Raw genomic sequence first — 21,634 nt, forward strand, 5'->3', positions numbered from 1 at the left:
GCAGTGCATTCCTGCTGTGAGATTGCGGGTGGGACCACGACTGTGCAGCACAAATGCACCCACTAGACACCAGGGATAATTTTTTGTTGCTGGAGGCGCCCCCTTGGACAAGGGTTGCTTCCCATTCCCATCCCATTCCCATCTTTAGCAGATGTTTTGGATGTTTTCCACCCCCTCTTTTCAAATCTGCCATTTTGTAGGTCGATCTGCTCCAAAGGGGCAGAAAACTACTAGACACAAGAGAATGCCACATTGGTGAATGCTGGGCAGCGGTCCCTTGGGCAAGGGTCACTCCCCATTCTTTGGCAAATCTTTTGGCTGTTTTCCAGGGCAGATTGGCCATTTTGTAGGCCCATCTGCCCTCAAAGGGGACGGAAAAACACCTGGGATTTTATTGTATACATTTGCTGGGGAGCGGCCCCTTTGCCAAGGGTTGCTCCTTGTGTCTGAAATATGTTTTGGCCATTTTCTGACCCCCCCGGGGGAGATCAGTTATTTTTTAAAACAATCTGCCCCCAAGGGAGGCTAAAAAAACACTAGGCGCAAGGGATATTATTGGCTATGTATGGTGGGGAAAGGCCCCTTGGACATGTTTTGGACATTCCTTCCCGCCAAAAAAGCAGATTGGCCATTTTTTAGCAGATCTGACCCCAAGCGGAGAGCAGATAACTACCAGACACCGGGTAAGGGTCACTCCCCTGTTTTTGGGAACCTGTTTTGGCTGCTTTCTGCCTCCCCCTGTCCCAGGGGAAGAGTGGACATATTTTAGGCTGATCTGCCTTTTTTGACAACCAATGTGTTTGGCTGGGGGTGTGCGTGTACTGGTGTTTGGCTACAGTGTGCGCAGACTGGCATGTGACTGGCCTTTGGCTGATAGTGTGTTTGAACTGGGGGTTTTGCTGGTGGTGTGTGTGGACTGGCTTCTGGCTGGGGATGTGTGTAGCTGCCGTTTGGATGGTGGTGTGTGTGTGAACTGGTATTTGTCTTCTGTTTGGCTGGTGCCTGGGGTGAGGGTCACTCCCCTTGGGTGTGCTAATTTCTTGTCTTTGGTTGGTGCACTTGTCAGGGGCAGATTGGACGTTTGTGATGCCAGTCTTTCCTGCAGGGGCAGACTTCATTATATTTTATTAAGTTAACTGTTTTATTTCTTGTTATCCTTTTTCATTTGTGATCTTAATGCTTTATTTCTCCTTTTTATTGTAGTGCAAACTTTTTGATTACCTTGGTGGCGACTCCTGCTTGCGGTTTTGGCACTGGTAGATCTGCAGCTTGTGGAATTGCATATGTTTGATAAGGAACCTTTTTTGTAATGTTTACTTCAAATGAGTATCACTGCCCTGTGTGAATGTTTGTTTAACAGCTGTAATAATTGTAGCCAAGTTAGCTTATGATTTTTATTTCAAATTCACGTTTGGATTTGTGCCAGATCTTCATTGTGTTATCTTGTGTTTTTTTGTTGTTCCTTTCTAGTGCTATAGCTTCGGTGCTTGCTGTGTCTGTTCTTTCAGAGTAGGTGGAGTTGATCCTCAGTCTAGCTGTCTGTGACAAGTGAGAGGTATCTTTTTAGAATATCAAGCTCATTGTGTGGATTGTATTGACAGTTTTTTCCAGATCATTTTATGTTACTAGTAAATTTACTATTTGATGTAGCTGTGTGTGTTGACTTCTAGTTTGACACAGTATTGTTTTGTTTGTTGTGTTAGTTTCATTAGTAAGCATTATGGCTGCCCGCATGCTGACCACCCAAAAGGTTGTAGGTTTCCTTCTGGAACCTGCCTCTGAACATGGCTCTAAGACTGACTCTGCATCTGAGGCAAAGGACCAAGGTGAATATTCTGCCAGTGAATTTTCCGTTCAAGAGGAATTATCTGATGATGAATCCATATTAGTGCTGATGAAGTGCCTCTTTTAGAGGAGGTCAGAGTGCAACAAAAGCAAGTTGGACTGCAGCCAGGGAGTGGAAGGTTTCCCATTGGAAGTGCTGCACCCTGGAAGCCCTCAACATGGTGCAGCCTGTTTTGGCTTCCTTTAGTGATGTTTCAGGGTGTAGAGTCAATACAGATAACTTTTTGCCTATCAATTCCTTCCAATTATTCATTGATGATGTGGTTTTGGATGATGTTGTTGAGCAGACTAATTTGCTTGCAGAACAGTTTTTGAGGGACAACAGTTCCACACTTAAGACCCACTCCAGAGCAGGTTGTGGACTTCCACAAATCGCCATGAGATTAAGCACTTCTGGGGCTTAACTTTCCTGATGTGATTGATAAGAAAATCATCACTGTCTTTATGCTGGCCTTCTAGTCCCCTGATGGCAAGTGCTATATTTTCAGCAACTATGAGTCATGATCTGTATTTGCTTCTGCAGTGGGTACTGCATTTTGTGGAAAATGCTACAGTATTGCAACAAGATCACCCTGATTGTGACTGTCTCTTCATGATTCAGCGTGTCCTTGACCATTTAGTAGATCGCTTCTCAGAGATCAATGTTCCAGGGAAAGATATATCTGTGACTGAAACTCTGGTCCTTTTCAAGGGCCGTTTGGTTTTCAGACAATACATTTCCAGCAAGAGAGCACGTTATGGTATTAAGATGCATATTTTGTGTGAAAGTGCCACTGCATATATGTATAATTTCAGGGGGTACACTGGCATGGATTCCTCAATGTACCTCCCTGGTTGTCCTTTGGTGTTTGGAGTTAGTGAGAAAATTGGGTGAAAATTTGCCAGAGCACTTTTGCACAAAGGTCACCATTTATACATGGAAACTTTCTACACAGGTGTGTAATTATTTAAAGAATTGCTCAGAGTGGGCACTGTGGCATGTGGCATAATCGTCCCTAACTGTAAAGGTTACCCTAAAAGCTTAGGTGTACAAAACTTGAAAGCAAAAAGAGCAGCCCTTTGCATAGTAACAAACTTCTAGCTGTGAAATGTTCAGATAGAAGAGATGTCTGTAGGCTATTCATGATGAATGTACTGTGCCTGTGACTGTTTGAGATCAGGCTGCAGAAGTGTGCAATCCAGCATGCATTCTAGACTACAAGAAGCACATGAGAATAGATCAAAGGTTGGAGCTTTACAATGCTGCTTGAAAGTCCAATATGTGTGTTTTTTTTAAATGAATGTTTGGTGCGTGCGTGTATGTTTGAATGGTGATGAGTGTTGTGAATGGATGTGCGTGTGTTTGTGAATGAATAAGTGTGAGTTAAGTAAAATTACTGGCACCACTGATCCTGGCCTATGTGTGTCCACATGTTTTACATTGTACCATACACAACTTCAGTACTGGGAGCAACCATGAGAGCAAAAGGGAATTGCCAGTGATCTGTATTGCTATACGTTTTCTGTTTAGATACCTGGTTGGCAGTAGTTTGATGTGCTTAGTTACACCTGTTGTGTAGGCAATGATCGTTGGTATTTCACATCAAAATGTGCTGTTTTTAGTTGGATGTTTCATTGTTCCTGTGTGTGCTTTGTGTGCGTAATCTATTCATTGCTGGAGTATTTTAGAATGAAAGTGATGTGGTGTGGAGCTTCATGGTGATGTCTGAGTGCCATTTGGCCAGAGGTGTGTGTGGCGGCCAAATGTCAGTCCACACACTTCGCCAGGCCTGGCGGTGTGATTGCTGTGTTAGAACTGTGGGCATATGAAAGCGATGGGCCCTTGAATGGTGCTGTTTGCTGATGTGAGTGTTGTGATGTGTTGGTCCCGCAGCTGGCGGTGTGAATTGTTTTATGTGTGTGACACATGAAAGGTGTGTAAATGATCCGTGAAGCGGTTGGTGCCTTATCATGGATTTACAGCTCACGAGCTTACCAACTTTACATTTTCTTATTAACAGTAATTTATATGTTTTAATGTTCGGGAAATCTTTTGTTCATATCATTTACATTTAGAACTTTTCACTCACCCTCGTGCCAAATCCAACCAGTATGAATGTGTACATGAGTAGTAAATGTTAGTGCCGTAATATGTATCTTTTCTGTCTTCCTCTGCTGTGGTGTCTCTAGGGAACACTTACCAACTCCAGATATTTTCATCAAGTAAACACTAGGGGGGACACCAATGTGGTGTGTACTGCGTGGAGCCCAGAAGGCTTTCTTCCTCAGAAGCTTTTGCAATCATCAAACATAGGCTAAAAACACTCTTTTTCTTAAACTTTCTGACTCAAATAGTGGAACCCTTGGAGAGACCTAAATTTCCTGCCACCTAGAGTTCTGATATGTCTCCCCATAAAAATGGTGCTTTATCAGTGATGGTAGACCTAGCACTCGCAAAAGGGCAGGGTCCATGACGCAAAGTGGCAACATCAACAAAAGGTGTTGCTGCAGTTTTTAAGCCTGGGTTCAGCTGTCAGTCAGGGAAACCCACCAAACCCAGGCACTTCTGAAAACTACACACCTAAGGCGGTACAGGGCTGTGTGCCTCTGTGGATCCCACAATGTTTTCTTACCCAGAATGCCCTGCAAACTCCAAAATGTGCCTACAATCTCACATTTTCCTTGCATTTATGTGACATATTCTTCCAGAATCAGGAGGACTCCACAAAATTCCTACCACTCAGCGTTCCACCACTTGTCTTAATAAAAATACTGCCCCTCTTGTGTGGTTGGGCTTAGTGCCTATGACAGGAACAGATCAAACTAAGGTTACTGGGAGCCCTCAAAAAGGGAGACTCATTGACCTTGGTTTGATTTGCTCCTGTTGTGGGCATTAGGCCCAGCCGCACAAGTGAGGTACCATTTTTATCAAGGGCCCAGGGACTTGGGGAAATGGTAGGTGGTGGGAAAATATGTTGCTCCCTGTGAATTCCTGGACTTTCTATCACAGAAATGTCAGGGTAATGTGTTTTTTAGACAAAGCTTGTTGTTTGCGAGGGTTTCTGTGTAAGAAAACCTGGCTGCCTGAGCTGAACTTTGCTGGGCTGAGGAGGTCACAGTTCCTCTCTCTATTCTGCATCTATTTCAGAAATATATAGGTTTCCCTGATACCCTTTTTTAGTCTTTATATTTTACCATATGAATTGCTCTACATTCCGGTACACAACGAAAAACTATTGTAAGGTGCAAGTAAGTTGTTCGCTGTGGGCACCTCGGGTTCTTGGAAGTTCTACAAACCTTATATATCCCCACAACCAGAAGAGTCTAGCGGACATAATGGTGTATTGCTTTTGTAATTCAACCATTGTGACAAGAAGGTGCAAATCAAAATTCTGTCACAAATGTACGTTTTTTCCTGCTCATTTTCAATATTTTTTTATTTCCACAATCAGTTTTGTTGGGGGAAAACCTTGAGGGATCTACATAAATTAACTCTTGCTGAACTCAGAATTCTGTCTACTTTTCAGAAATCCATAGTTTTATGAGATTACCCATGGCTTTTATCCTGGTTTCCACCACAAACTAAAAGTAGGTTGAAAGTAAGAAAAATGGGCTACCTATTTACATGAATACCAAAACTGTGGTAAAAATAGCTTTTTTATTCAGCTCTGCATGCTCCTGAAAGCCATAGAAAATAATTGCATTAGCACAACAAACCTTTGTTGAGACTGTTTTAGGAAAAAAATACAGTCACTTTTTTGCACCCTACACATACCCCTTCCAAACACCGAATTAGTTTTAAGGTGCAAACCACTCTGCTTAGACAGCATGATGCATTTGAGAATAGCTTCCCAGATTGATGGTAAAAACTGCCTTTGTCCACATAGCGGGGGTCTTGCTGCTGGAAATATACAAATATTGTGGCACCAGTGATCACTAGGTGCTTTAAGTGGTAAGGGGAGAATTATCATGGCCAATTTATTTTTAATTCTTTATTGGATATTTGTCCTTACAAAACGGGTACCTGACTTTTCCTAAACACTAACCTTTTAGATTGCGCATGTCCCTCTTCCATATCAACCTAGGTAATCAGGACATCCTGAATTGCCCTCTCATCTAAACTCCCTTCACACACAAATGTCTATGTTTTTACAGAACTATTAGCTGGTCTGCCTCCTAATGTCTATTCTGAGAAGAAACCCTTGCTCATTTCCTAGACTTGATTGGTCTCATAAAAATAAAAAGAACAGTATTATACTTTGGATTATGTGCGTTTTTGTATTTAAAGAAGCTACATATGAGCCCTTATTTTTGCATACTTTTGACATCTGTCTCCTACAATGTAGTACCTAGAGAATGTGAATCCACTTATCCCAGTTCACCCTCGACTGCTGTCCACGGTGCACCCTGCTATGTCACAACGAGGGGCATCTCACCCTTCAGTTGTGAAATTACAAAGCCTTTAGTAATGTTAGTAGTCACCGGTCAAACAGTATCAAGACCATCAAATTTATCATGAGGTAACAACTCTTTTGGCCTCATTGCATTTGCTGAGGAAAAAACAAGTGTAAAAACTAACTGAGGAGGTATTGTTACTGCAGAGTATCAAGTAATTTTTGTGTCTGATTCTGAGATTTCCCTATGCAATGGGGAGTAATTGAGGTAACCATCTTTACAAGTGGTATTACTGCATTGGAATCCCTCTTGGCACTGTTCACTGTTTTGTCTGTTCTGATTCCCGTTGGTAATATTTGGAGGAATCTGCACGGGTAGCAACCAAGGACAATTTCGATAAAAATTGAGATTTGAAATGGGGTGCTAAATTGTGCCAAATTTCTAATATACTGCAGCACTCAGTGCGAGGCCGAATATATTTAAAAACACAAACACACCATGTCATACTAATATATTTGAGGACCGGCCAATGACCTTAAAAGAATGTGTATTTATTATTCTAACTTCACCCATACCTTAATACTGAGGAACGTTACACTACCGACCAAACCAAATATACCTGCCCCACGCCTTAATACTGAGGTAGGTTATACTATCGACCAAACCAAATATATCTGCGCTTTTAATTTTTTGATGCACTTGTTCTTACACACCTAAACACACTACGCGGCCATTCCCCATTGCAGGATGTCTCATTTGACTGATTTCTTCCCCCAACTATTCCTGTATTTTAGTGAAAGTCTTCCAGTAGAAAGCTAATGCAAATCTTAATTTGCTCAGAAGAGTCTATTTACCTGGGTGAGCTTACCTATTTTCCATTATCATGTAGCAATACCTTTTTGTAGATTCGCATAGTATAGTGAGAAACCTAGCAGTAAATCAACAGAAATCTGTACAAATGAAGGATGAGATTTAACAGTATTACGGGTAGTAGGTATGTAAAGTTGAAAGGTGAGCAACTAGCAAATTTACAACTTTGTTTTTAACTTTTTGAGTTTGTCAAGTTTAAATAAAGGTGTATCTCTAGCAGCCCAATGTCACAGACAAGACCATTTCCACTGCTGCAAAGGGCTCCTCAGTAGCAAATTTTGGGTTTAGGATTTGACAGCACTGGTGTCAAACAGAGGTATTACCAGAGCCACGGAAATGATGCTCTTCTGCAGCTGCAGCTTGTTTTTCACATAGTTATGGACTTGCCACATTTGCCACATCATCCATCACCTGCTGCACAATCTGCAGATCTTAACACAAAAAAAACTGTTTCTAGCTCAAACACACCAAAAGTAAAAAATGCAGCAACATGTGTTTGCGCGCAGTTGAGGCCCTTCATAAGGGTTAACTGATCATCTTTCATTCTGGTTATTCCTATTAATAGTTGGTAATCGGACACTAACGAGGCAAAATCTTTGCCCCAACAGTATTACCATGTGTAAATATGACAAAATAATCAATACTATTGAAAAATGTGGCACATTGTATTGAATAATTTGTCTTTTCTTGACGCATAATTTAGTCCACTCTAACGCATAATTTGGTGCTCCCTTGTCGCATAATTCCGGTGGCCTGCCTATTATTAAAGGTGTACAGAAAGTGGTGTTGGGTCAGCCCTTACAACCAGTGGCTTTCGTTGAGCAGCCGGTTTCAGCCATTGGCTTGAAACTTTTGTCAATCATGTCTTTACCCAGGCAAGTGGATAAATCTTCTCTCCCCTAATGCTGTTGGCCACGTTGGTGTATCCTTCCTTCTCCCCTTGAGTTCTTCCTTTGAACTTCATGAGGGACTATTTTTCAACTATATTCCTCTCTGTCCACTTCCGCTGCTCGTTCTCGCGTCTCAACCTAAGGCACTACTGCTGCATCCGTGAACAGATTAAACCCAGGCATAACTCTTTGCAAATGCTTCATAAAGGCATATTTGAAATGGGATATATGAAAGTTCAGATACTCTCTGAAACGTGTTACTTTGATGCAGTACACTGTTTGATTCAAATGATTTTTAACAGTGCACCAATGAACAGATTACTCGCATTACAAAAAAAGAGGATTCCTATTCATGATGCATGGCCCGTGCAATACTTTCTCTGTTAATCATAAAGGCAGAAATTCCACTTAGGGCACCTACAACCTTTTGGTAGGTCTCACCTACATAGCACATGCTCTGTGCTGTGCAACGTATTGTTTACAATTCAAAAGGCTTATAATGCCCCGACAGAATACCATTAGTTGTTTTCGTTGTCACTTTCATCTGCAATCTTTTGTTTGCTTATCTCCTATAGACTTCCTTTCCTATCTTCTTCTAGGTCCTCCCTGGAGCATATGTTCTTCTTCACCTTTGTTCCTTCTCATCTATATTTGCAACACACTATTTTTTTAACTTTATTTTGACACAGGCATACGGCTTCTTGTTTATGTGACTTGTACCCTATCTGCTGTCTCTATTGATGCCTTAGTTACTTACAGCCACACCTGTACTACTCTACCCCACTCTATACTACTCCACTCTATGCTGCTTCACTCTACACCACTCTTCTCTACTCTTCACCAGTCTATGCTACTCAGTTTCATGCCACTCTACTCCACGCCACTCCACTCTACGCCACATCACTCAATGCCACTCCACTCTATGCCACTCGATGTCACTCCATGCCACTCCGTTTTATGACACTCTTCTCCACTCCACCTTACTATGTTTCACTTTACTCTATGCCACTCTATTCCACTCTTCTCCACTCCACTTCACTCTACTCTGTGCCACTCTACACAATGCCAGTCTATGGCACTCTATGCCACTCCATGCCACTTTACTCTAAGCCACTATACTATACACCACTCCATGCCACTCTACACTATCTGCCACACCACTCTACACGATGCAGCTCTATTTCATTCCACCCCACTCTATGCCACTCTACTCAATGTCACTCCACACTACGCAACTCCTTCAATGCCACTCTACTCTACACCATTGCACTCAACATCACTCCACTCTTAGGTACTTTACGCCACTCCATACCATGCCACTCTATGGCACTCTATGCTACTCCACTCTACGCCACTTTATTCTATGCCTGTCTACTCAACGCCACTCTACACTACGCAACTCCCTCGATGCCACTCCACTCTACTCTACACCATTACACTCAACATCACTCCACTCTTAGCTACTTTAAGCCACTCCATATAATGCAACTCTATGGCACTCTATCCTATGGCACTCTACGCCACTTTATTCTATGTCTCTCTATTCTACACTAGTCCATGCCACTTTACTCCACTCTTAGCCACCCCACTCTATGCCACTCTACTCCATGCCAGTCCACTCTGCACCACTCTTCTCCACACCAACCCACTTGTTGTCACACCACTCTATGCCACTCCACTCTACGCCACCCCACTCTACACCACTCATTCTACGACATGCAATTCCAAACTACTCCACTCTATGCCACTCTGCACCACTCTACATTACTCTATTCCAAGTCACTCTACTCCAGGCCACTCTATACCATTCCATTCCATTCCACTCCACTCAACTCCACTAGACTCTAAGCCATTCTATGCCACTCCACTCCACTCAACTCTCTTCCACTTTACACCACTCCACACAATGCCAATCTACACCATTCTATGCCACTCCAGGCCACTCTACTGAAAGCCACTCTACTCTATGCCACTCCACACCACTCTTTGCCACTCTACTCTCCACCACACCACACTACATCATGCCACTCCACTTCACTCTATGCCACTCTACTTCACTCTATTCTACACAACTGTACTCTACGCCACTCTTTATGACTCCTCTCCACCCACTCCGCTCTACACCACTCCATTCAATGTCACTCTATGCCACTCCACCCCACTCCTCTTTACACCACTCCACTCTATGCCACTCTACTCTACACCAATCTACTCCATTCTACACCACTCCGCTCTGTGGCATTCCACACAATGCCATTCTACGGAATTTTACACCACCCTACTCTACCCCATTCTACTCTACCCCACTCTACGCCACTTCACTCTACTCCAATCTAACCTATGTCATTCCTCTCTATGCCACTCTACTCTACACCACTTCAACTGTCACTCTATGCCACTCTGCGTCACTCCCCGTCATGCCACTCAACTCTACCTCACTTCACTCTAATCCACTCGCCTCTATGCCACTGCTCTACACCACTGTACTAACTTTTTGCTGTGGTGAACAGCAACCACGCTGCTGTAGAACATGCTAATGCTTGCTTTCTTGAAAGGATAGACAGAGTTTATAATGTTGCACTGCATCTCAGCAAAGTGGCCAATTTTTGTGTATATTTGTTAACTTAGCCGAGGTACCAAACCTTACATTGCATTGCTATTGGTTATAAAAAAGGAAAATGTTACTTATTAAGTAGACATCTGTTTGTGGAATGTAGTGCTGTAGATATACATGCTTTACATAAGTCCCCCTTCTATTGTTGGGTCTGAAGTGTTAGGAGCTGTTTTTGTTAGAAGAATCTTTTCGAGTCCTGGGATCGAGTGACTCCTCCTCTCGGTGATACTGCACATGGGCATCAAGTCCTTTGTTAGATTGTTTTCCAGCAGAAGGGTATGGTAAGGAGTGTATAGAGAGTAAAAAAAAAGAGCTGGCCATGCCATGTGTTTACATATGTACAATATTTATATGCTAATGGAACTTCAACGGCTACAGGCTTCCAGGGAGGAGTGTGGGTGCATGTGAACCTACAGCACTACTTTCCACGAACAGATGTTTACTGGGTAAGTAACATTTACAGTTCAATGGCATGTGTGGCTGTAGATACACATGGGTTGCATAGACTGTAAAACAGTTCCTCCAAATAAGCAGTGGCTAGCCTGTAGAAGTTTGAGTTGACTGAAAAAGTGTTCTGAGTACTGCCTAGCCAACATTTGCTTGTTGGTGTGCTTGTTTAATAAATGTATGTGGTGTATGTGGTGTAGACCAAGTAGCAGCTTTATTTACATCTGCTATGGGGGTGTTACCTAGAAAAGCCATAGAAGCCCCCTTTGTTCTAGTAGAGTATGCTCTGGGGATAACAGGTAACTGTTGTTTGGCTTTCACATATCAAGTTTGAATACATTTGATTATCCATCTGGCTATGTCATTTTTTGATATTGGGTTACCTTTATAAGGTACTGAAAAAGCAACAAAAAATTGTTTAGATTTCCTAAACTGTTCGGTTATACCAATATATTACATGAAAGCCCTTTCAACATCTAATGTGTGAAGAGCTCTTTCTCCAACCGAGTCTGGTTGTGGAAAGAAAACTGGTAATTCAATTGATTGTTTGATATGGAATTGTGAAACTACTTTTGGAAGGAATGTAGGGTTTGTTCGAAGAACTACTCTATCCCTGTATATTTGGAAGAATGGTTTTTCTAAAGTTAGAGCCTGGAGTTCACATACACATCTTAGGGAAGTGATAGCTACTAAGAAAGGCATGAAAGGAACTGTAAAGTGCATGCATGCATTGACTCAAAAGGTGGACACATGCGCCTAGTAAGAACAACATTAAGGTTCCAGGATGGTGCTGCAGGTACCCTGGTTGGAATGACTCTTTTGAGACCTTCCATGAAAGCTTTAATAACAGGGATCCTGAATAAAGAGATGCGTTGTCTGTTTTGGAGATAAGCAGCTATAGCTGCTAAATGAAGACAAATAGATGAATATGCTAAGTTTGTTTTCTGCAAATGTAGCAAATAACAAACAATGTCTTGAACCGAAGCTTTGAGTAGGTCAATGTGTTTCGGTTGACAGTAGCATACAAAACGTTTTCGTTTTGCAGCACAACAATGTCTGGTTTTAGGTTTACGTGCTTCTCTTAGAATGTCCAAACATTCTGGTAGTGGTTTTAAGTAACAGTACTCTATGACTTCAGGAGCCATATTGCAAGGTTGAGCGATTTGGGGTCTGGATGCTTTATATGTCCATATGTCCTTGATTCTGAGTGAAAAGGTCCAGCCTGTTGGGGAGCTTCTCATTTGGAACTAGTGATAGATCCATAAGTGTTATGAACCAAGCTTGAAGTGCCTAAGTGGGAGCTACAAGGATCATGGTGTGAGAGAGGTTTGCCTCAATTTGCGAACTAGAGAGGGAATAAGTGGGAGAGGTGGAAAAACGTAAGCAAATATCCCTGATCAATGAATCCATAGAGCATTGCCCTGGGCAGAGGGTGTGGGTATCTGTATGCGAAGCTTAGGCATTTAGGGGGTTATTCTAACTTTGGAGGAGTGTTAATCTGTCCCAAAAGTGACGGTAAAGTGACGGATATACCACCAGCCGTATTACGAGTTCCATAGGATATAATGGACTCGTAATACGGCTGGTGGTAAATCCGTCACTTTTCCGTCACTTTTGGGACGGATTAACACCTCCTCCAAAGTTAGAATAACCCCCTTAGTTTTTTTCTGCGGTCTATTTGAGATGTCCCCCACTTTAGGAAGTACTGTTGAAGGACTAGTGGGTGGAGTTCCCATTCGAGGACTTCTTGCTACATGCTGCTGAGTAGGTCACAAATTGGTTGTCATTGCTTGGGTGATACTATGCCACTTAGTGAATGTGGTGGGGAATTGCCCATCTTCAAACTGTCTGAGTAAGATGTGACAACTGAGGAGAATGTGTCCCCCCTATTTTTGCAGATAATACATGATTGTCATGTTGTGTACGGTCTAGAACAACTTTGTGGGAGAGTTGTAGAAGAAAAGCCTTGAGTGCCAGGAAAACTGCTAAATTGATATGTGAAGTTTGTTGAATCCCATAGAACTTGTACTGTGAGCTTGTTAAGGTGAGCTCCCAAAACTATCTGTGATGCATCTGTAGTCAGAGTGATTTGAGGCACAGGGTCCAGAAAGGACTGCCCTTGAGAGGTTGGAGGAATTCCGCCATTGCAGAGCGTGGTGAGTCTGCCTGTCCAACAACACTAGATCTTCGAGATGACCCTGTGCCTGAGACAACTGATGAGGCAAACACTGCTTTAGGGGATGCATGTGTAGGCTGGCATAAGGTATGATGGCAATGCAAGACACCATCATTCCTAATAGCCACATCACTGTCTTCACTGAGTAAGTGTGATCTTCCTGTAACTGGGAAATAAAAGTTTGAAAAGCTTGAATCCGAGCTGGACTTGGATATGCTACCCTATCTGCGTATTGAGCACTGCTCCTAGATAAGGCTGTATCTGCAGAGGTTGGAGATGGGATTTGAGAAAGTTGGTTGTAAATCCCAGTGTGAAGGAGATCCACTATCAGGTGAGTGTGACGTTAACAGTGTTGTAACGTACTGGCTTTGATGAGCCAATTGACCAAGTAAGGGAAGACATGAATGTGTTGACGTCTGAGATATGTGACAACTAGTGCTACACACTTTGTGAAGACCCTGGGAGCAGTTGTGACCCCAAAAGGTAATACCTTGAACTGATAATGTTTTCCCGCAATTACGAATCTGAGATATTTGCGATGTGCTGGGTGAATGGGAATTTATTGAATGTAAGTGTCCTTTAGATCTAACACTTTCATAAAGTAGAATGACATCTTGGAGAGTGACCATATGGAAATGGTCTTAGAGAATGTAAAGATTTAATGGTCTGAGATCTAGAATTGGCCTGATTGACCCATCCTTCATTGTATAAGGAAGTACAGGAAATATACTCCTATTCTTTGCTGTGAGAAGGGGCTGGTTCAATAGCCCCTTTGAGAAGAAGGAATTGTACCTCTTCTTTGAGAAGAGTAATGTGTTCTTGTGAGAATTTGTGAGTGTGAGGGAGAATGTTTGGTGGAGTGGAAGTGAGGTCCAGACAATAACCATATTGGATAACTGAAAGAACCCACTGGTCTGTGGTGATATCCAACCATTGTGGATAGATGTTTTTCAGTCTTCCCCAGTCTTTTCAGTCTTCCCCGTACTGGAGAAGGTAGTGGAAGGTGTAGGTTGTCACTGGCATGCATTAGAGGCAGATCCTATGGATGTGGATGCCTTACCTCTGCCTTTGTTATTTGACCCTTTGTATGATCCCCTAAAGGAACCTCTGTTGTGAAAGTACGAATCTTGTCTGTTTTGAGAGGTGGGAGGCTCTGTACACGTTGGTTTGAAGCCTACCCTAAATTGTGGGCAATGAAAATTACCACGCTGTGTGGTGGTTAGTAGTGCCCCCAGTGCTTTTGCTGTTTCAGAATCTTTTTTAAGTTTTTCTATTGTGGTATCCACTTGTTGGCTGAATAAGTGTTCCCTATGAAATGGCATGTTGAGAACTGCCTGCAGTACTTCTGGTTTGAAGCCTGAACATCTAAGCCAAGCATGCCTGCGTATGATAATGCTTGTGTTAAGGCAGCGTGCTGCTTTATCTGCGACATCTGTTGCACAACAAATAGTTATTAGAGATAGTTTGACCTTCTGATACTATTTCTTGCACCTATTTGCAGTGCTCCTCTGGGAGGTACTGAAGGAGATCCTCCATTTCATCCCAGTGGGCCCTGTTGGACCATGCTAATAGTGCTTGCGAATTGGTGATAAGCCAATGATGGGTAGCTTGTGCTGCTACTCTTTTCCCCACTGCATCTATTTTCCTGCTTTCTTTGTCAGGAGGGGGAGAATCTCCTGTAGATTGACTATAAGCACGTTTTCCTGCAGTACTGGCCACTAGTGAGTCTGGAGGGATCTGAGCCAAAATAAACAGAGGGTCTGAAGGTGCCGCTTTGTATTTTTTATCCATCCTAGGGGTGATAACTCAGGACCTTACTGGTTCTTTTAAGATGTCAATAGCATGTCTAAGCATGCTCGGTAGCATGGGGAGGAATTGACTTTCTTTGTGTGTTGTAGTAAGAGTATCAAACAGAAAATCCTCTTCAATAGGGTCAGTGTGTACCTGGACATTGTGCAATGCTGCTGCCTTTGCTATCACCTGCTGATTAAATGTTGTGTCTTGAGATGGTGATGGTCGTGCAGGGTATAGATCTGGGTCATTTGGTAAGATAGGATCTGGGTCACATGAATCCCATGGATCTAGATCCTGTGGTGTGTCACCAAAATCATCCTCTGGTGGTGCTGGGTACCCTGTGGTGAAAACTGTGGTTGAGAAGGTGTTGTAGGAGATTGAGGAGGTGGTGGAGGGGTGGAAGGAAGAACTGGAGAATGTGGTGGAGAAGGGTGGGGTATAATTGGAGCCTTGTCCTTGGATGCCTTCTTTGGGTGAGGAGCAGTGCCCAAAGCCTCCTCAAAGGTTCACTTCCTTTTAATTGGAGCAGGGCAGGAAGCAATAATTCTTCCGGTTCCTGGCGCTGATGAGCGTCCATAATCTCTCAAATCTGCTCCACTGGTGAAGTTGTATCGGAAGAATAACTGGAGTCTTTATGAGGCACAGTCTTGTGTTCTGAAATTTTCAGTACCAAAGGCTTTGGTCGGTGTGAAGCTGTCGGCTCCGGAACTGATGTGGAGGCTTTTATGCTTGGTGCCGAATCGCTTGAGTGGATGGCTGTGCTCAACCCCGAAGATGTATGTGATGCTGCCTAGCTTAAGGTCGATGACGAAGATGTCTTGGTCTTCGCTATCTTCGGTGTCACACCGGAAGGCGGGACACCCGAAGTAGATTTTTGGACCCAACCATGGCTCGAAGGCAGTGTTGGTCCGGCGACCTGTTTCTGCAGATTTTTTTATGTCTTTGAATAGGGAGTAGGGGTTGTTCTACTCACAGGTTGCATGGAGGTGACCGGTTGGCGCCCAATGTCGGATTGCACTCCAAGTCTTCGATGGAGAAAGCCTCCACCTGTTCTGGCTTTTCCTGTGGATGCTCTTCCCAGAAGATATTTGATGTGGCTTTTGGTGTTTTGGTCGCCATCTCCAATCGACGAGCTCTTCGGTCCAGGAGCATCTTCTTGGATTAACAGGAACGGCAGGAGTTACAAGTCTGTTTGTTGTGGTCTGGGAAGAGACACAAATTACACACCATGTGTTGGTCAGCGTGGGGAAATTTAGATTGACATCGAGGGCAAAACTGAAATGGAGTAAGTTCCATTAGCTCTTCATATTCCGACGCCACGTGAAGTAGTCCTGAGATGGGCGAGGATGCCTCAAAGGATGGTGAGCCGGCTACAGGAGCAAAAATTCAGTCCGACCTGCCAAAATAGAAACCCGATCGGAGTGCAATAGTGTTGCTGAAAGAAAGATGGAAGAGAACAGTTCGGAGTACACCGGGCAGAGGAAAAAACAGAGTGAGAGGAACACACGTCCGAACCTGACGGCAGAGCGAAAACAATGTAACGAAAACACTCAGTGCCGATGGGCAGTATAACTGAGAGGAGGAGTCACTCGATCCCGTGACTCGAAAAGATTCTCTGAACAAAAACAAGTTGTAACACTCAGGACCCAACACTAGATGGCGGACGTACACAAAGCATGTGTATCTACAGCCACACATGCCATCGAACAAATATTTCTGTGAAGCAATTCTGCTAAATGTGGGTCTTCTTTCCAGTCCTTCTCCAGCATGCCTACTGTTAGTGAAAGCTATCTTCCTCTAATTTCTTTTTTAAATTTCACAAAGTTTACAAATATTGTAAAGTTGCACAAAAATCATTTTGGGAAAAGTGAACTATTTCTTTAAAAATCCACATGAGTTATATTGTTTTATCACAAGAACTTGGGCATTTTACTCATTCTTTAGTGATTTAAGCCTAGCTGACATTTACCCAGCAACTGAGACATCAATAACCGTGATTCAAGTAGCTCTCTTTGTTAGCACTGTCTCCCACTGCCCCCCACCCAACATCCTTTTCAATTAGCCAGATGTGTTGAATATTCCCTCAGGTCCGAGGATCACTTACCTGAAGGAAGGAGCCGTCCTCGCTGCACTCTGGGACGTAGATAGAGCCCGAGTGTCTTCGGGCCTGGGCCTGGGACAGGGCTACAGCTCGGTCCTCCTGACATTTGGTTAGACTCACATCTGTAATGAGTAAGGAGTGGAACATTAAGACAGGTTTCAGAACATGAGCTCTCTTACTACTGTTTAAAAGTACTGAGCAGTGCACTTGTGACGAGGGGATTCCGAGCTCTATGGAAAGTATCCAGTGAGAGAGGTATGGCTACTCTCAGGTAACCATAGAGACACAGGCTACTCAAAGATTACCACAGAGACAACACTATACCCAAGTAACTGCAAAGACAGGTGACTACTCACAGGTAATCTGAAAGAGACACAAAACTACTAACAGGTAACCACAGAGAGACAAATGGGTATTTATAGATACCAAACAAAAGTCAGTTGGCTACTCACAGAGAATGACACAGATGAAGTGCTACCCACATGTGGCTACAAAGAGACACAATACTACTCATAAGGACCCACAGAGAGACACTGGGCTACTGTCAGGTAGCCACAGGGGGCTACTCACAGGTAACCACAGAGTGTCAGAGAACTAACCACAAAGAGGCTCTCGGCTACTCACAGGCAGACACTGAGTGACAGAAGACTACTGACAGGGAACCACACACTCACTGGGCTACATAGGCACAGGGTTCTTCACAGGTAACCACATAGTGACATGGGGCTACACACAGAAAACCACAGAGACAGAGGCCTACTTATTGCTAATCACAGGCAGACATTGGGGCACTCCGAGGTAACCACAGAGACACATATAGCTGCTAAAAGGTAACAAGAGTGAGACTCAGGCTAACAATAGACAGACAGAGGTCTACTACTCACAAGTAATCAGAGAGTGATGTGGGGATAGTCACAAGTAACAAGAGAGAGACACAGGCTATTCACACTTAACCACAAAGAGACAGGAGACTTAGTCACCCACACAGACTGTATACTAGAGGTGCCTAGGGCCTGTAAAACAAATGCTACTATACAGTATGAATGTGTGTATAGCGATGGTTTTAATTAACTTTGCTAATAACATTTTCACTTCACTGTAAACCCAAATGCTGACAACAACTCGCTTTTAAAGAAGGGGCACAGCTATTCACATAAAACAGTGTGCCTGAGGCTACTCCAACATGAGAATGGGACTCATTGCTATTCACATCTAAGAAAGGGCACATCACTAATCACAGCTGTGAAGTGCACTGCTGACACAAGGGCACGTGAGCTCTCCCAGCTAACAGAGGAACACTGTTGCTCAGATAAGAGCACTATAAGGCCTACACCTAAAAGAAAGACACAGCTATTAGATGGACAGACGGCTGCCCTAGTCTACCATGATTTAACGTGGCAAGTAGATGATTGAGGGATAAAGGACTGCTAATGAATCACAGTGTCCCTGGGCTACAGGCCAATGGAGGAAGATTCTTGCACTACAAAATCTAACAATGGGGCATGAGCCACGGGTAGTAACAGAATGGATTGCTGTTACTGACAGGTACCAGGAGAGAGGCATAGGGGCTACTCACAGGTAACCGAGATGTGGTTACCACATGCAACACCATAGCAGCATGGGGCTACTCACAGAGAACAACATAGACACAGAGGACTACGGACGGGTAACAAAGGAGACGCATTGGGCCACTCACAGGCAACAAAAGGGAAGAATAGGGCTAGGGAAAGGTACCAAAAGAGGCTTGGGGATAACAGGTAAGAAAACAATAGGCACAGGGCTACTGGGAGGCATAGGGCATCTGACAGGTAATACCAGAGAGGCATCAGGCTACTGACCTGTAACAACAGAGAGGCGTGGGGCTACTGACCAGTAACATGTAACTGAGGTAACAACAGATAGGTATTGAACTACAGAGATGTAACAATAAAGATTAACAAGTGTACATGCAGAAAACAATGGCGAGGCAAGCGGCTAGCCATAGGTAACAACAGATGATACAGGCTACTGACATGTATAAGAGGTAACAACCAAGAAACGTGGGACCACTGACACATATCAGAGAGACATGGGGCTATAGGCAGGTAACCACAGATGATGCAGGCTACTAATAGGAACAGAAAGGCCTGGGGCTACTGAGACGTAGCAATAGGGATTTATGTTGAGCTATGTAGTTCCAATCTCTGCTCTGCGCAGAATGGATTAAAATTCATCAGTAGCTGCTGTAAACCCTGGGGAGTTTTGGAGAGCAGAAGAGTGTCATCAGCAAAAAGCAGGCGGGCACTCTCCTCCTTGCCAATTTTGGTAAGTCACACTCACCCCTGTCTAGCATTCCATAACCCCATTTATATACAACGAAACAGGGTAGGGGCCAGGACACAACCTTGTCTAACTCCGCACCTGATCTTTACTGGGTCAGTTAATTGGCACTGGTGCACCCCCCACCTGAATCAAGCATGTAAACGCACAAAAATGGCCAAAAGGTTTGAGGGAATACCCATCCATCCCAGACCGTCCACAGCTTTGCCCTTGGTATACACGCAAATCAACAAGGGTGACATGCAGTCTGCCCCTGTGGATTTCTGCAGTCTTCCAATAAATACAATTGAATTTAACAACCTGTCTGATAGTACTTATAACACCTCTGAAACCTGCCTGGATGTCCAACAATACATCATTATCCTTCATCCACTATTGGAGATGTGCTAGCACCTGTTTGCAGAAAATCTTCTGTAACGCAGCTACCAAACTAATTGGCTGATAGTTACTAGGATCATTACGTTGGCTTTTCCTAAATATAGGTATACTCTCTGCCATCTGCCAGGATAGTGGCACTGCCATGTCCTTCAAAACTGAGTTTGATAAATGGTTAACATAGAGTGCCACACATCCGAGTGGGCCAGGTAAAGGTCAGTATGGCTCTTATCAGGTACTGGTGCTTTAGATGCTAGGCTAGTCACCAAGGTTTTTGCTCAGCCCAAAAACCAGGGTATTCTGGTTTTCCAATTCGGCGGCTAGGGACGGATGAACATCATCCCAACATGGTTCCTCCTCACCCAAATATAGATTACTAAAACGGACCACCCAGTCCTGTGGCTGGACAGAATACGCCAATTAAATCTGAGCACCTAACTCTCATTGCAGCTATTTTTCAAAATGATTTATTGTCTTTGTTATTTACTGCGAAGTGCAAGTCTTCACATAGGGTGTTCTCCCAGGCTCTTTTAGCTTTCGTCAGTTCCCCCTGTATGCTGCCCTACATATCTTTAGATCCCTCCTACACTTAGCCTTAGCATGAGCAGCAGCTAGTTAAGCCTGCTTTCGTTGTCCTACATGCTTTTTGTACCATGGGACTTCGTTCAGGGCTTTAGTGTCTCCCCTTTTTTCTAAGCTACAACATCTCTAGTATATGAAGAATCAGGATCTCCTAGCCAGCTCGGAAACGTAGATCCCCCGACATGATATTGGCTATCCCACGCCGTATACATGCCACCCATTGCGGCGGACGTTATTTTTTCTATCTAGCAACTTATCACTGGAAAAAGCTGTCTTTAGATATCCACTCCTGCCATAATTATATCACTTCTTCAAAGCTGTTTAAAACCTGACTATTACAGCTACCTAGTGGCCTGCCTCTCCGGGCCCCTGCAATAAACCATTTTTGGCTTTTGGCTACAGCGCCGGGGTATTCCTTATGAAGTGAGCTGTCTGTGCTCTATAACATAACATAACATAACATAACATAACATACCATAACAAAGCATGAATGCCTCAATTGCCAAAGTTACTGTTGCCATTCTGAACTGTAACTCCATGAATACAGGAAATGGCCCTCCTGGCTACTGTTTGAGTTACAACACACGGAAACAAGCAGGAATTAATGAGGCCCGCAAGTCGGTGCCACTGCACCTGCTGCACAATGGAAGCTGCGCCCTAGGTGTCACTCGTTATTCCAATTGGTCAGGTACACTCCCATTTTGTCCCTTCTAAGATTGCATGCAACTCGTGACGGGGCCCATAGTCACGCAGAGCATTGTTTATCTATTAGCGGCACACAGGGCCACTTGCAGGTAAGAAAGAACCACACAGAACTAATGGAGGGACACGTTCTAGGAATCACAGAGTGACACACTAACAGCTGCACAGTGATACGCAAGAAATACAGCGCTGGCTCTTGGTACCACAGAGGTACTGTAGCAACATCGAAGATATGAAATGGCCACAGAAGTCAGTAATGCCAACCTACTGTTCGCTTCGGCGCTAGCGCAGTGGGCGCGTGGTACAGACTCCAGAAGCAGGTCCTGGCACTTGGCTCTTTGGAAGGCACAAAAGGACTTGTACAGTTTGCCATCGGTGCCACAAATGGGCTTTTGACGTTCACGAATACAGTCCAGGGTGCACAGCACACCTCGATCACTCTCCGAGATGATAAACTGGAAACAGAAACACAAATTACACAGGGCAGTGAAGAATGTGCAATACAAAGACAACATTCACGAGAGAGTGAGACACACTTCATGTGC

At 43.7% G+C, this 21,634-nt stretch overlaps 1 protein-coding gene across 1 annotated transcript in view; it reads right to left on the minus strand.

Moving 5' to 3' along the window:
- The window catches only part of LOC138259279 (SPARC-related modular calcium-binding protein 1-like), a 425,517-nt gene that overhangs the window by 190,343 nt on the left and 213,540 nt on the right, over positions 1–21,634 (minus strand). The window contains exons 2-3 of the mRNA XM_069206897.1: positions 21,358–21,544; positions 17,115–17,233 (exon numbers count right to left, since the gene is read on the minus strand). Coding sequence (XP_069062998.1) covers positions 17,115–17,233; positions 21,358–21,544 — 306 coding nt within the window. The remainder of the gene's footprint in view (positions 1–17,114; positions 17,234–21,357; positions 21,545–21,634) is intronic.

This window comes from Pleurodeles waltl, chromosome 9 (assembly GCF_031143425.1).
Source record: "Pleurodeles waltl isolate 20211129_DDA chromosome 9, aPleWal1.hap1.20221129, whole genome shotgun sequence".
Lineage (NCBI taxonomy): Eukaryota > Metazoa > Chordata > Amphibia > Caudata > Salamandridae > Pleurodeles > Pleurodeles waltl.